Source organism: Notolepis coatsorum (assembly GCF_963971535.1).
Source record: "Notolepis coatsorum genome assembly, chromosome: 1".
NCBI lineage: Eukaryota > Metazoa > Chordata > Actinopteri > Aulopiformes > Paralepididae > Notolepis > Notolepis coatsorum.
Genome location: NC_140165.1, coordinates 250,026,420 through 250,043,735, shown reverse-complemented (window position 1 = coordinate 250,043,735; position 17,316 = coordinate 250,026,420). Strand labels below are relative to the sequence as shown.

Below are 17,316 nucleotides of genomic sequence, written 5' to 3'. Positions count from 1 at the left end.
GACATACACGACATACAGATAGACAGTACTGCTACATCTATACATTTATGACATACCAGATTTGCAAATACAGTACTGTTTGTGATACAAAAAGTGTCCAGAAAAGGAGTGTATATACATTTGACGTAGAAACTGTACATTGGAGGAGGTTGGGTAGTTGGGGTGGGGTTGGGTGGGTGGGGGGAACTGTACATTGGAGTGGGGGGGGGGGGGGGTGGGTAGGGGTGGGGGGGGGGGACACTGTACACTGTACATTGGAATACCATGTGCCCCACAGGTGAAAACATCACGCTAAATGCCCTTTTGAGTGGCGAAAATTAGAGGACATGCTCATTGGTGCCCCTCCAATGGTCTAAACTTGACCACGTGCCCTGACGGTGAATCACTACCCACTTTCAAAACCACTCTCAAAGAACACCTACGGGAGACTGCAATTCGAAACTGGCCCCTGTAAATGTCCTAACCCAACCCCCTCCAATGTACAGTAAATGACCAAGTATGGCTTTGTCAATATTCCAATGTACAGTTTTGCTTGTACAGTGTACAGTGTCCCCCCCCACCCCCTACCCAACCCCCCCCTCTCCCACCCACCCAACCCCACCCCACCTACCCAACCTCCTTCAATGTACAGTTAATCAAGGATGAAGACTATTTCACCATACATGACGCATCATAGCTTTTTGCTCACTGATGGGGTCCCATGTTGTGCAGTAGGTGCCCTTTTTTTCTTTTCACCCCTGCCCTTCAAACAGCCTGAGTCCGCCACTGCACACACACACACACACACACACACACACACACACACACACACACACACACACACACACACACACACACACACACACACACACACACACACACACACACACACACACACATACACACACATACAGAGAGACACACACACAGAGACACAAACACATGCAGAGACACACACACAGAGACACACACATACAGAGAGACACACACACACACACACACACACATGCAGAGACACACACACACACACACACACACATACACACACACACACACACATGCAGAGACACACACATACAGAGACACACACACAGAGACACACACACACACACACACACACACACACACACACACACACACACACACACACACACACACACACACACACACTCACAGCGTGTCTTTCCTTGCTATAGGTCTAAGGGTCTGAGTGTTTTTATTTACTGCTCTATACATCCAGTCTGCTGAAAGCCTGTCGCTCACCGCTTCACTGTTACCATGGTAACTGGGGTCACTGAGGGCCAACACTTATTCAGGGGCCAGGAGGGGGAGGGGCTTGTATTGTCAACACTGGTCTCTCACTGTGTGTGTGTGTGTGTGTGTGTGTGTGTGTGTGTGTGTGTGTGTGTGTGTGTGTGTGTGTGTGTGTGTGTGTGTGTGTGTGTGTGTGTGTGTGTGTGTGTGTGTGTGTGTGTGTGTGTGTGTGTGTGTGTGTGTGTGTGTGTGTGTGTGTGTGTGTGTGTGTGTGTGTGTGTGTGTGTGTGTGTGCGTGTGTGTGTGTGTGTGTGCACGTGTGTGCATGTGTGTGTGTGTGTGTGAGAGAGAGAGAGAGAGAGAGAGAGAGAGAGAGAGAGAGAGAGAGAGAGAGTTATGGTTTCTAGTATGCATTGATACCACAACACAGATTCTGAGATCTAGAGCATCAGTTTAATTGAACAGTAGAGACTTAGACCATCTGTTTACTGAACAGTATATACTTAAACCCTAAGTATACTTAAATCCTACGCCATTTCGTTTTAGGCCTCCCTTTCTTTCTTTTGCCTTCTGGGGTCCAGTGTAATGAGACTCTTGGGATCGCGTTGATGTCCATTCTGAGGACATGGCCAATCCAGGTCCACCTTCATTTATTAATTATACAGTGCATGTCATCTTGTTGTGTAATGTTGAGGAGGTTATTGTTGGAGATGATCTGGGGCGCAGGCATGAGGTGTGGAAAGTGGATAATTTATGGACGTCGCTTTCTGTGGTTTTCCAGCATTCTGCAGCGCATAGTAGTGTTGAGAGTAGGGATGCACCGAATGGGAAATTCTTGGCCGAAACCGATACCGAAAATAGGAAACAGTTGGCCGAAAACCGAATGCTGAATGGCCGAAAATGATTAATATAAATATATATATAATGTATTTCTTTTTTTTTAGCTACCTGATTATGGCAAAAGACATGATTATGGCTTAACTTAACTTAAATAATATTAATAATCACTATTATGGGCCCATAAAACATTTATTCAGCACTTTTGAATGCATACATTAATTCCAGACTGACTGCTGAAAGATTGTACAATTTAAACACATAGCAAACATGACTCAGTTATGCAATAGTGCTGCTCCTTTTTATTTTGTTAAAATCTTTTAGTTAAGACTAAAAGACTACAACGATTGATGACGACTTCCTGTCCTCGCATTTCCATTTCCGGTTTAACGATACATTTTCAACAACAGATTGCTGCTAATTAAACACTTCATGGAAACGGAGTAACGTTAACGTTATGTCGAGTTCATACGTGTAGTGTAGTATGAACTCGTCATAACGTTAACATTACTCCGTGTCCACTGTTGCTGCCACCGTTGCGTCGCAGATGGATGGTACACTGTTAGCTCCGTAGCTAATCCGCTCCTAGAGACTACTGATAGCAGTACCGTTAACGTCGGAGCTGATCAATACTCCGGTTTTTTCTAATTTAGTTTAGAACCGGGTTTCGGGGGGCATCCCTACTCCCAAGAGGAGTTAGTTATCACAGGCTGTAGAATGCAGGAAGAGCTGCCAAGCTGCTCACGTTACATGTTGCGCATGCTACCGGTATGTCTGTAGTCGCGTTTTGATGACGTCATCACAACAACACGTTATTTGACATTCGGTCATATATTTTCGGTGCTAAAACCCTTTCGGCCGAAAGCCGAAAGAGCCTTTTTAACCATTTTCGGCCGATAATCTTCGGTGGCCGAATTTTCGGTGCATCCCTAGTTGAGAGTATGCAGCTTTTGTAGATCCAGGCAGCATATGTTTACTGAATAGTAGAGACTTAACCCTTCTGCCTTCTTAGCAATGATTTAGTGTATTTAGCCTTTTTGTGTGTGTGTGTGTGTGTGTGTGTGTGTGTGTGTGTGTGTACAACGGTGGCTGTGTTGATGATTATGTCATGAAATTTGGTCTGTTTGCTTATTTTTCATATATTTACATAATTTGAAAATATTGTATTTAGAAAATCTAACAGAAAAGTTACCCAGTTGACCACCCTAGTGGTTTATTTCATGGCATTAGGGGTTAGGCCCTAACCCTAACCCTAACCCCAACACAAACGGGAATATAAGGGGTTACAATTCGGAAATCTTTGGAATCTTTGATAGATATGTTGAGTTAGGTTCATAGTGGTATTCATAAAAAAATTGTTGGAACGAAATATTACAAATTAAGTTTTTTATGACCTTGCACGTGATGCAATCTTTTCATGCACTGATGTGCCAACTCTGTCAGTTACCTAACAAGGCAGAAGGGTTAAACCACCTGTTTACTGAACAGTAGAGACTTTGACCATCTGTTTACTGAACAGTAGAGACTTTGACCATCTGTTTACTGAACAGTAGAGACTTAGACCATCTGTTTACTGAACTAGAGACTTAGACCATCTGTTTACTGAACAGTAGAGACGTTGACCATACTTAGACCATCTGTTTACTGAACAGTATAGACCTATACCATCTGTTTACTGAACAGTATAGACTTAGACCATCTGAACAGTAGAGACTTAGACCATCTGTTTACTGAACAGTAGAGACGTTGACCATCTGTTTACTGAACAGTAGATACTTAGACCATCTGTTTACTGAACAGTAGAGACTTAGACCATCTGTTTACTGAACAGTAGAGACTTTGACCATCTGTTTACTGAACAGTATAGACCTAGACCATCTGTTTACTGAACAGTATAGACTTAGACCATCTGAACAGTAGAGACTTTGACCATCTGTTTACTGAACAGTAGAGACTTTGACCATCTGTTTACTGAACAGTAGAGACTTAGACCATCTGTTTACTGAACTAGAGACTTAGACCATCTGTTTACTGAACAGTAGAGACTTTGACCATCTGTTTACTGAACAGTAGAGACTTAGACCATCTGTTTACTGAACAGTAGAGACTTAGACCATCTGTTTACTGAACAGTAGAGACTTTGACCATCTGTTTACTGAACAGTATAGACCTAGACCATCTGTTTACTGAACAGTATAGACTTAGACCATCTGAACAGTAGGGACTTTGACCATCTGTTTACTGAACAGTAGAGACTTTGACCATCTGTTTACTGAACAGTAGAGACTTAGACCATCTGTTTACTGAACAGTAGAGACTTTGACCATCAGTTTACTGAACAGTATAGACTTAGACCATCTGTTTAACTGAACAGTAGAGACTTAGATCATCAGTTTACTGAACAGTATAGACTTAGACCATCTGAACAGTAGAGACTTAGACCATCTGTTTAACTGAACAGTAGAGACTTAGATCATCAGTTTACTGAACAGTATAGACTTAGACCATCTGAACAGTAGAGACTTAGACCATCTGTTTACTGAACAGTAGAGACTTAGACCATCTGTTTACTGAACAGTATAGACTTAGACCATCTGAACAGTAGGGACTTTGACCATCTGTTTACTGAACAGTAGAGACTTTGACCATCTGTTTACTGAACAGTAGAGACTTAGACCATCTGTTTACTGAACAGTAGAGACTTTGACCATCAGTTTACTGAACAGTATAGACTTAGACCATCTGTTTAACTGAACAGTAGAGACTTAGATCATCAGTTTACTGAACAGTATAGACTTAGACCATCTGAACAGTAGAGACTTAGACCATCTGTTTAACTGAACAGTAGAGACTTAGATCATCAGTTTACTGAACAGTATAGACTTAGACCATCTGAACAGTAGAGACTTAGACCATCTGTTTACTGAACAGTAGAGACTTAGACCATCTGTTTACTGAACAGTAGAGACTTAGACCATCTGTTTACTGAACAGTAGAGACTTAGACCATCTGTTTACTGAACAGTAGAGACTTAGACCATCTGTTTACTGAACAGTAGAGACTTAGACCATCTGTTTACTGAACAGTAGAGACTTTGACCATCTGTTTACTGAACAGTATAGACTTAGATCATCTGTTTACTGAACAGTAGAGACTTAGACCATCTGTTTACTGAACAGTAGAGACTTAGACCATCTGTTTAACTGAACAGTAGAGACTTAGATCATCAGTTTACTGAACAGTATAGACTTAGACCATCTGAACAGTAGAGACTTAGACCATCTGTTTAACTGAACAGTAGAGACTTAGATCATCAGTTTACTGAACAGTATAGACTTAGACCATCTGAACAGTAGAGACTTAGACCATCTGTTTAACTGAACAGTAGAGACTTAGATCATCAGTTTACTGAACAGTATAGACTTAGACCATCTGAACAGTAGAGACTTAGACCATCTGTTTACTGAACAGTAGAGACTTAGACCATCTGTTTACTGAACAGTAGAAACTTAGACCATCTGTTTACTGAACAGTAGAGACTTAGACCATCTGTTTACTGAACAGTAGAGACTTAGACCATCTGTTTACTGAACAGTAGAGACTTAGACCATCTGTTTACTGAACAGTAGAGACTTTGACCATCTGTTTACTGAACAGTATAGACTTTGACCGACTTAGACCATCTGTTTACTGAACAGTAGAGACTTAGACCATCTGTTTACTGAACAGTAGAAACTTAGACCATCTGTTTACTGAACAGTAGAGACTTAGACCATCTGTTTACTGAACAGTAGAGACTTAGACCATCTGTTTACTGAACAGTAGAGACTTAGACCATCTGTTTACTGAACAGTAGAGACTTAGACCATCTGTTTACTGAACAGTATAGACTTAGACCATCTGTTTACTGAACAGTAGAGACTTAGACCATCTGTTTACTGAACAGTAGAGACTTTGACCATCTGTTTACTGAACAGTAGAGACTTAGACCATCTGTTTACTGAACAGTAGAGACTTTGACCATCTGTTTACTGAACAGTAGAGACTTAGACCATCTGTTTACTGAACAGTATAGACCTAGACCATATGTTTCCTGAACAGTATATTACGTGTGTATTTTCCAGTCATAGTGTGATCATGTTGCAACCCTGTCCTCTCGGACAGAATTCTTCAGTGTTTTCTTTTATTGTCCAATTCTGTGTTTTATTGTATTGTGATGAGCCTGCTGGTGTTCAGGCTCGACACGGTCCAAAACAAACAAATCCAAGTTCCACACAAGCACAATTTCAATAAATAAAAGATATTTATTGATTAATAGCACAAAGTCCGATGGGCAATAGAGTAGTCGAAGTCCAAGGTCAAAACACGTATCAAAAAGGGACAAAAAGGGAATGTTCAATACTCAGGGTTTGTCTTCCGGTCCAGGGTCAGTTTCACAAGGGGGTATCTCAGTCAGTCCAGGGTCCAGTACCACAAACACCTTCGGCTTTCACCTCTCCTCTCAACTACCTCTCACCTCACGAACTCTGTATAACAATCTCTCTCTCCTTCCTCACCTCCACTCAACCTTTCTCTGTCTCTCCTCAGGCTTTAAGCTATGGGTGTCTGTGTGTGTGTGTGTGTGTGTGGGATGTGGGTGATCACGTGGTGCACAGGTGTGTTCCATCAGTCCTAATCAACTCCCTAATTAACTCTCCTCTGCCCGTGGTAGTAGTATCTCCCTTCCTCCACATAGCCATGGGACGGGGGATCTCTGCCACAGTATTTTATAGTTTTTATTGTTGTGTAATGTAATGAAGATAAGAGATCTCTCTCAATGTCTTCCTGATAATTAAATCACTGTTGAATGAATTGTGGTTAAAGGGACAGTTCATCCCAAATAAAAAAACAACAACAACATCTTTTCCCTCTCATAGAGGGCTATCTATCCACCGTGAGTTTTGGAGATATCTGTCGTAGAGATGTCTGCCGTCACTTCAGTACAACGGAGCTGGGTTTGTGGCGCTCAAAGCACCAAAACAACCCACCTGTCAACACCCTACCGTCCTTTAAAACAGCCTCAAAACCCACCTGTCAACACTCTACCGTCCTTTAAAACAGCCTCAAAACCATAGTTGTTTGTTTTGTTTCGCTGTTGTTTTTTTATACTACACTGTAAAGCATCTTTGAGCACTGGGAAAAGCGCTATATGAATGCAATGTATTATTATTATTATTATTATTATTATTATTATTATTATTATTATTATTATTATTATTATTAGGGATGCACCGATATGAAAATTGGCCGCCGATACCGATACCGATTGTTCAACTAACACTATCGGCCGATACCGATACCGATACCGATATTTGTATATTTGTATATAAGTATTTGTAAATTTTTTTTTTTTTTTTTTTTTTTATTATTATTTTTTTTTAATGAAACTACTGTATATTTGTATGTGTATGTTTGTATTTGTAGGCCTCTTTACTTACTTAAAAAAAGGAAACATCAAGAAATATGTTTATGGTATCACTATCTCTCTCCCAGTATCGTCTTGCGGCCTGCAGAGGGATACTAGTTTCTCAACCAGAGCTTTCAACCAATGCAATGGAACCATTCTTGCGGCCTGCAGCAGGATACTATTCTCTCAACCAGAGCTTTCAACCAATGCAATGGAACCATTTTGATTGACAGTCGATTCGGCCAATTACGCCACACCGGTGACCGCTAGCACCCACCTCCTGCTGTCCTTACCACCAATCGGCAAGCGTTTATAAATTTTTCTACTTCCGGGCATTCTGTTTGCGAGAGCAGAACACACTTAGCTACGTTAGCTGGCCCGCCGACCGGCGCTCCACGCATGACCAAATGAGACATAATGATTTTACTGCAACAAATGTTATAATAAAACAAAGCCTTTCTATACATTTGTCTGGTTGAAAACTTTATTAACAGATTGCAGAATGTGTAGTTGGGTACGGAATGAGCAACGGAATGGAACCGAGCTATGAACGTACTAACGGAGTAATGCCTTGTTTACTGCTATCTTCGGGTAAATAATATGCTTGTTATTGAACGTGTAACACTTCATTTTAACAGCAGATACTTTCTTAAATGCCATCTTCCCGAGAGAGGGTGTTGACGGGGAGTTGTGTTATTAATAGCATTGAACAGCTAACCGAAAGCTAGCGTTAACTATTGTTAAAGGTTTAGCCATAACGTTACCTTGGCTAAAGTTGCGGCTATTCATAATGCAGCAATAATGACTGCAGACCTGCAAGCAAAGTACAGCAAGTTGACAAAGGAGTATTCCAACGCAAATCACATTTTCACCAGTAACGTTAGTCTTGCATCTAATAGCTAATAACGTAGCTACGTTAGCTGGCCCGCCGACCGGCGCTCCACGCATGACCAAATGAGACATAATGATTTTACTGCAACAAATGTTATAATAAAACAAAGCCTTTCTATACATTTGTCTGGTTGAAAACTTTATTAACAGATTGCAGAATGTGTAGTTGGGTACGGAATGAGCAACGGAATGGAACCGAGCTAATGAACGGACTCGGAGTAATGCCTTGCTGCTATGGGTAATAATAATAATGCTGATGTTATTGTCCGTGTAACACTAACTATATAACGCTAATGCCACAAAACGAATGCCTTGTTAATCATAAGTAGTTACTTTGATGCAGTAGATTGTGTGTGTGTGTGGGGGACGGCGGGCGTTGTGCAGGTAGATCGCGCGAGTGAACTTTTTTTTTTTGCCTTTTGACGCTACACAAATTGATGGGTATTTATCGGCGACTGCTATCGGCACATTTGAGCTTATCGGCCGATAGGCCGATAGCAGTCAACAAGGCACTTATCGGCCGATACCGATACCCGACCGATATATCGGTGCACCCCTAATTATTATTATTATTATTATTATTATTATTATTATTATTATTATTATTATTATTATTATTATTATTATTATTATTATTATTATTATTATTATTATTAATAATAATAGTAGTATCTGTATTAATTGTCTCTCAGGGTGGTAAAAGAGGAGATCTCTGATGACAACGCTAAGCTGCCATGTATCAACGGACGTGTCGTCTCCTGGGTGAGTCAAAAACAAGACTGAAATACAGAGAGAAAAGAATGGTGAAATGCCCCTTTTTGTTTCGTGTTATTTTCATTTTCATTTGTGCTATTTTCATAAATTTTTTAATGTCTTTTATTTATTTTTATTTTTTAATTGATCTACCTTTTCTCCTATTTTTCTGTATTTTTCTCCCATCCCAATTTAGTCGTTATGCCAATTCCCCCCTCCCCTTCCTGGTCGTTGCACGCATTGGCCCCCCACTTGCCGGGCTAGGGAGCCCTGAAGTCTATCACATGCTTCCTCCGATACATGTGGAGACAGCCAGCAGCCTCTTTTCACCTGACAGCGAGGACTCTCACTGGGGAAGTGTAACGCATGGGAGGATCACACTACCTCCCCCAGTTCCCTCCCTCGCTGTGCAGGCGCCCTGACCGACCTGTAGGAGTCGCTGTTTACAACGACCAGGACCCACCCCACCGGCTTTCCACCCGCTGACACTGCCAATTGTGTCAGTATGGACGACCGACCAAGCCGGAGGTACCGCGGCAGCCGGATTCGATCCCACTGTCTCTGCGGTGGTAGACAGACGCTTAGTCCGCTGCGCTACCCGGCCGCACTTTTATTTCTTTTTCTTGAGTGTTGATTATGTTTCTGTTAATCTGTTTTGTATTAAATCAATGCATCCCTATTAGAAACCATAACTCTCTCTCACACAGGAAATATGTTGTTTATCATGACTTCACACCTACAGTACCCTTCACACCTTGTCTAGATGAGATACAAGAGATTGACACTGGTGTCTATGGGATACAATAGATTGACACTGGTGTCTAGAAGGGATACAGGAGATTGACACTGGTGTCTATCTATGGGATACAGGTGATTGACACTGATGTCTAGAAGGGATACAGGAAATTGACACTGGTGTCTATGGGATACAGGAGAATGACACTTGTGTCTATACAGGAGAATGACACACATCCTTTAAACCAGGGGTTCTCAAACTGTTTTATACCACCACCCCATTTTATTTAGGAATTTTTTTGGCGACCCCACACTTAATGTATTGCGTAATTTCAACGTGGAAATAAGGAATATCAAAATAAAAGCACACATTGTTTCGAAAATGAAATTACAGCATTATGTTATCAATGAAATGAATTAATATTATCAACAAAAGCAATGGAATTGTTTCTGTATACACATTTATAGAATGAGGCATATTTAGCCAAAACATGTTGCCAGAACATGAAAAGAAAATGTGCTCACATGCGCTTTGGCAGAGATCTGCCTCTACTCTGAAAATCCGCCCTCACAGAGATATGTTGATGCAAAGGGGACACGCTTTATCAGCGCAGCATTACACAACACTGGGTATTCGTTCCGGACTGATATCCAGAACTTTGCGAGGGCCTGTCCAGTGAACTTGACTTTCAGTAGCTCGTCACACAAAAGATCATTGAGCGCCTCCTGCATTCTGTTCCTACAACAAGCCATCAAGCTGAGTAAATACCCCCAAATCTCCGCTGATTATCCTGGAGTGCCACTAACGGAGGTTCCAACTCATTATCAGCACATTTATCTGCCAATGTGTTGTTTTTGTCTGCAAGGGAAATCTGCGCTTCTTCTCCGAGTTAACAAAGGCGAATACTCTGCCACCTCACTTTAGTGTGGTATAGTATATATTATGCGCAGAGCCCATTTTATCGCAGCCAACCAGCAACGCTTCTGACAACAAACCTATCCATTGCGAGTCCAGGTCACACACAAAAGACCAGACCCCCCCCCCCGCGATTATAAATGCGTTAATGCGCAGGGTGTAGTGAGATGTGTATTGGAATATGTGTGTCTGCCTCCATTGATGCCCTTCATCAGCGAGACATGGCAAATACACACAGCTGCTGGGTGGAAAACTCAATCGGAGTTTTTTTTTAGTTGCCAATGCGCGACCCCACTGTCACCTACCCGCGACCCCACTTTGGGTCGCGAGTCGCGACTCGTAGTTTGAGAACCGCTGCTCTAAACACACTAAACACACATCCTCTAAACACACATCCTCTAAACACACATCCTTTAACTCATTCTGCGCCATCGCTTAATGCGCGAGAGGGCGCTAGAACGCCACTGCTTTAATCAATGGGGGGACTGCGAGATTTGCGAGTGCTTAAAATATATCTTAAATTATAGCTATGGGTCTAATACACCCGTCGATTATCAGTGAGTTGCTTCCAGTCAACATGTACAAAACGGATTGTTTTTTCATCTGTACATTTCCGTTTGATACCGTTTTGAATATGAGTATAGTTTTGGTGATTCTTAGTAATTCCAGGAAAAGGATAATAGCCCTTTAGTGGAATACACTAAACACGTTGTAGTTTTTCGCCTGATTATCGAATCTTCCTGAAATCAACGCTAGATCATCATTATTATCCTTCCTCGTGCAAGAATGAAAAGAGCCCTGGACCGCGGGGCTCCCCCGCCACCTCCTGCACCCAACGGCACACAGCCACACACACACACAGAGACAGCGTCGATCGGGGTAGAAAGACATATCAGATCAACGCAAGCTTTTATATATAGTGCTCTTACCTGGTATCTGAAGTAATGCAAAAGAAATAATCCAATTATCTGATCGCCATTCCAAATACTGCTCGTGGAGGTCCGTTGCACATTACCGAGCGTTACACACAAACGGGCGGGCGGGGTTACTGTTCCATGCCATCGTTGTATATGCCTACCTCGCCTGAGTATTTAAACCCCGCCCGCACGGCTCGGATCGTCCCAGAAAAGAAACTACACCATTCCTAATGGAGGCGAGCTCAGACCCATTCCCAATGATAACATCAGGCTCGATGGATGAAAATGAATGGATATCGCTAATAAAATAAATAACGATTAAAACCCGACTATACTCGTGATTGGCGCTAAACGGTCGGCGAGTTAACCGACTATCATCGTGACTGGTGCTGAATGAGTTAAACATGCAGCCTCTAAACACACATCCTCCAAACACACATCCTCCAAACACACATCTTCTAAACACACATCTTCTAAACACACATTCTCTAAACACACATCCTCTAAACACACAACCTCTAAACACACATCTTCTAAACACACATCTTCTAAACACACATCCTCTAAACACACATCCTCTAAACACACATCTTCTAAACACACATCCTCTAAACACACATCCTCTAAACACACATCCTCTAAACACGCATCCTCTAAACACACATCCTCTAAACACACATCCTCTAAACACAGCCTCTAAACACATCATCTAAACACACATCCTCTAAACACAGAGCCTCTAAACACACATCCTCTAAACACAGAGCCTCTAAACACATCCTCTAAACACATATCCTCTAAACACACATCCTCTAAACACTCAAGCTGTTTGTCTCAGCAAGCACTGCTGCTGTTACTGTGTGTGTGTGTGTGTTTATCATAATCCTGCAGCCATTAGACAGATTAGCAGCAGAGCAGAGACCACGTCAGTCCAGATGTCTCATTATCTCTGTTTCTATACATCTTCCCCCTACCCTATATATCTGTTATCTCTCTCTCTCTCTCTCTCTCTCTCTCTCTCTCTCTCTCTCTCTCTCTCTCTCTCTCTCTCTCTCTCTCTCGCTCTCTCTCTCTCTCTCTCTCTCTCTCTCTCTCACTGTATTTCTCTCTCTGTATTTCTCACTCTCTGTCTCTGTATTTCTCTCTCTCTCCGTCTCTCTCTGTATCTGTATTTCTCTCTCTCTCCGTCTCTCTCTGTATCTGTATTTCTCTCTCTCTCTTTCTCTCTGTCTCTGTATTTCTCTCCGTCTCTCTCTGTATCTGTATTTCTCTCTCTCTCTTTCTCTCTGTCTCTGTATTTCTCTCTCTCTCTCAAATTCAAATTCAAAATAGGCTTTATCGTAGGGCTGGGCGATAAAACGATAACGATAACTATCGCGATAAATTATTTCCTCGAAATAAACATGAAACGTGGTCGCAAAGTTTCGATATATCGATTTTCCAAGCTTGGCTCCGTTCAGCCTCGGCTCAGCTCACTCACTAACAACAACCAACGTTACGTGATGACGTGTTTACGCACAACAGCTAACAACCAATCAGTGAAGGAGATGGCAGAGAGCGAAATATACCCGGAAGGAGGTAGGACTCACTCAACAACAAGGCTTGCTAGGCTAATTAGCTTGCACGGCGATGTTTTATATATTTACGTGCCGAGTATGTGTGTGACGTGAATTCTGAGGCCACGTTTATAGTAGTGGGGATATACAGTGGACGTCGTTTCAATATATTGTGGCGGAAGAGAGTATTTTAGTGTAATATTTAGCACATTGTCATGGAATACACCGCTTAGATACTACAGGCTTGCTAGGCTAATTAGCTTGCACGGCGATGTTTTATATATTTACGTGCCGAGTATGTGTGTGTTTTGAATTCTGAGGCCACGTTTATAGTAGTGTGGGGTATACAGTTCGTTTCAATATATTGTGGCGGAAGAGAGTATTTTAGTGTCATATTTATTGTCATGAGATACTCCGCTTGTCGGCTAACTACTAACGTGTAACGTGCGCGGACTGATGACGACATCAACTCGACTTGAGACATTCGCAGCAGCATAAGAAGTTAATTAAACTTGACGGACATTATATCGACGATAATTATCGATATCGAATTATATGAAAATAATTTTATAATTTTATCGCGATAACGTTTTTGGTCATATCGCCCAGCCCTACTTTATCGGCATGAAATATCAAAGTACTTATTGCCAAAGCAAGTCCAACATACAAACAATAACATAAGCAATCAAAAATACCATAACATTACCAATAACAGTAAAACAATCAACTGAAACTCATTAAATTACAAAATAATAATTCAATCAGGTAATCATTTTACAGATGTAGCACTAGCCACCCAGGAACATGTATTTACAGCTTGTTCTCTTATTGTATGTCAACAATCTACATATTTTGCAGCTAATACTGCACACTGACTTTTCTCCCCACATATATATTGCAGCTTTTGAGGATCAGGGAGATGGATGAACTGTGGATCAATTTTATTTATTTTATCAAAGAAAACCTCTCTTAGATCCTTATATTTCTCACAGTGTAGTAGTATTCTGTCTCAACATCTCCCTGGCCAGGCTGTGTCCACTCAGTCTGCACCGTGTCAATGTTTTTATTAGTTTTATATCATTCACGTGGTCAGGTATTCTGCACTGTGTACTCTCTGTTTAGGGTCAAATAGAATTCTAATTTACTTTGTGATTTGGTTGATTTGTTCCAATATTTTCTATAATTGTCTTTTTGTTTTGAGATGATTTGGTTGGGCCAGATTGCTTGGTGTCTGTCCTGAAGCCCTGGTGTGGGCAGAGCTTCAGGGCCAGCTGGCAGAGGGGACTCTTATCTAGGTTCATCGCTTGGCTCTGAAGGGCTTTGTAGTGGTAGGAGTGGGGGTCACCTGATTGGAGGTGTCTATACAATTTGATGGCTCGCCTTTGAATTTGAATAATTAGAGGGCATTGGCCTGGCTGCATTATTGGCAGTGTGTCTGTGAACTCCAAGTAGGTTTTTGCACAATTCTGCATGCAGGGCTTCTAATGGATGGTTTTTCCCATTTTGGGAAGTCTTGGTTAGTTAATGGACCCCACATGTCACTGCCATATAATATTATTGGATTTATTACAGAATTTTGAATTTTGAGCCAGGTCCTAATTAGGCTGTCAATTGGAATTTTCCTTTTGATGGCATAAAAAGTATCTCTCCCTGTCTCTCTCTGTCTCTCTCTGTTGTCTCTGTCTCTGTCTCTCTCTCTCTCTCTCTCTCTCTCTCTCTCTCTCTCGTCTCTCGTCTCTCTCTCTCTCTCTCTCTCTCTCTCTCTCTCTCTCTCTCTCTCTCTCTCTCTCAAAACAATCAAATATAGGTCAGTACAGTACAAATAGGGCAGGAATATTTGTGTGATTGACAGTCTTTATGGTGGTTGTATTCCATTGGAATTATTTCTTGACAGCTCACAAATCTTGCTTCTCTCTCTCTCTCTCTCTCTCTCTCTCTCTCTCTCTCTCCTCTCTCTCTCTCTCTCTCTCTCTCTCTCTCTCTCTCTCTCTCTCTCTCTCTTAAATAAATTCAAACAGGCTTTATTGGCTTGAAATACAAAGTACCTATTCACACACACACACACACACACGCACGCACACACACACACACACACACACACACACACACACACACACACACACACACACACACACACACACAACACACACACACACACACACACACACACACACACACACAGTTCTTGATCTAATCATTGTATGGAAGAAATGTAATTAGATTTTATGAGTGTGGCAGCAATGTGATTTCCTTCAGGTTCATGTAATTCATAGCAGTCTATAAACCCAGAGGAAGACATCAATAGACGGAAGAGAAGGTTAAACATGTTATTCTGTGGTATCTGGTTCAATAGATAGGTATACACTCTGAGCCCACACTGATACTGGTGCTGGATATCGATCTGATACCAGGAAACACGTCTAACGTGCCAGAAATCAAATCGAGTGACTTGATCTGCTGCATTTCTGACACGTTAACTATCTAATGGAGAAATATTTATTATATCTCAATAATCTTTGTCCAATGACTCCAAAATTATGGTCCAAGTCTCTACTGTTCATTAAAAGTAATGGATCTGATCGGTACTCGGTATCGGCCGATACTCAAAGCCCAGGTATTACTATCAGTAGTTTTATTCACTTACAGTATGTATATTTTTTACAATATGTAAATTATCATGGAAGACGGTATAGTACAAAATCCATACCTTCACATGGTACAGCTTCACATTCTGTGTTCTACCAGATCTACGCCTTTATTTTTTTTAAACTTTGACCAGTCAGCTGGTTCTTTTAGCGTTTATCGCTTTTTCATCGCATTCATACTTGGTCAAGTTCGACCGACAGAAGCAGGCTGAAAGGGTTCAGATGGGGGGGAAAGACACTCTGGAAAGGCACGGCTGCCGTCCGGGATTCGAACGCGCTCAGCCCCAGATCCGTGACGAGCACGGTTGTCCACGGCGCTGAAATAGCACTCGCGGTACGTGGTGAGCTACTGGAGCTCCCCCAGATCTACGCCTTTAACTCTTTACATGGTATAGCTTCATATTCTGTGTCCAACAGATAAGATAAGATATTCCTTTATTGATCCCCTTGGGGAAATTCAGGCATCATAGCAGCATGGGGAAGGGGGGGGGGGGTACAGGTAGTAAAAACAACACAAGCAGTGTAAACAAATAGGTCAATATAATTTACTATCTAACTAGCTGAAAAAAATATTCACAGTATTCACAGTGTCACATAAGGTGCAGTATGCATGAGGTAGTGTTATAATTACTATCTACTGAGTATACATTATTCACAGTATCCACTGAAATATACATTATTCACAGTATCCACAAGGTGCAGTATGCCTAAGGTAGTGTTATTGTCCTCCTTGGGTTCCTATTAGTCCCAGGTCAATGTCTGGCAGCAGTCGCTGCCCCCTGTTGTGGAGCCTGATGGCCGCTGGTATGAAGGACTGTCCGAGGCGGTTAGTTGAGTGTCGGGGGGGTATGAGTCTGTGGCTGAACGAGCTTCTCATCTTGACTAGCTCGTCGTAGAGGGGGTGTAGGGGTTCTCCATGATGGCAGCCAGCTTCCTTCTCATCCCCCTCTCTGCCATCACCTCTAGTCTAGGTAGCTCGACTCCCATCACGGAGCTAGCCTTCCTCACCAGCTTGTTGAGCTTGTTGGTGTCCCTTGAGTTGATGTAGCCTCCCCAGCATGCCACAGCATAGAAGAGACCGCTGGCCACCACAGACTGGTAAAATGACTGCAGCAGTCTGTTGCACACGTTGAAGGACCTGAGTCTCCTCAGAAGAACAGCCTGCTCTGTCCTTCTGTAGAGGGCCTCTGTGTTATCCGACCAGTCCAGTTTATTGTTCAGGTGTACCCCAAGGAACTTATATGAGTCCACCACCTCCACCTCCACCCCTCGGATGGTGATGGGAATCGGGGGGGGCCTCTTCTTGCCCCTTCGGAAGTCCACCACCAGCTCCTTGGTCTTACTGGTGTTGAGTTGGAGGTGGTTGCTGTCGCTCCACCCCACGAAG

General features: G+C 42.2%; 1 protein-coding gene across 1 annotated transcript in view; it reads left to right on the top strand.

The window, feature by feature from the left end:
- The window catches only part of dvl3b (dishevelled segment polarity protein 3b), a gene marked incomplete at both ends in the record, with an annotated part of 96,756 nt that overhangs the window by 26,103 nt on the left and 53,337 nt on the right, over window positions 1-17,316 (top strand). The window contains one exon of the mRNA XM_084309729.1: window positions 9,100-9,169. Within this exon, the coding sequence (XP_084165855.1) occupies window positions 9,100-9,169 (70 nt within the window). The remainder of the gene's footprint in view (window positions 1-9,099; window positions 9,170-17,316) is intronic.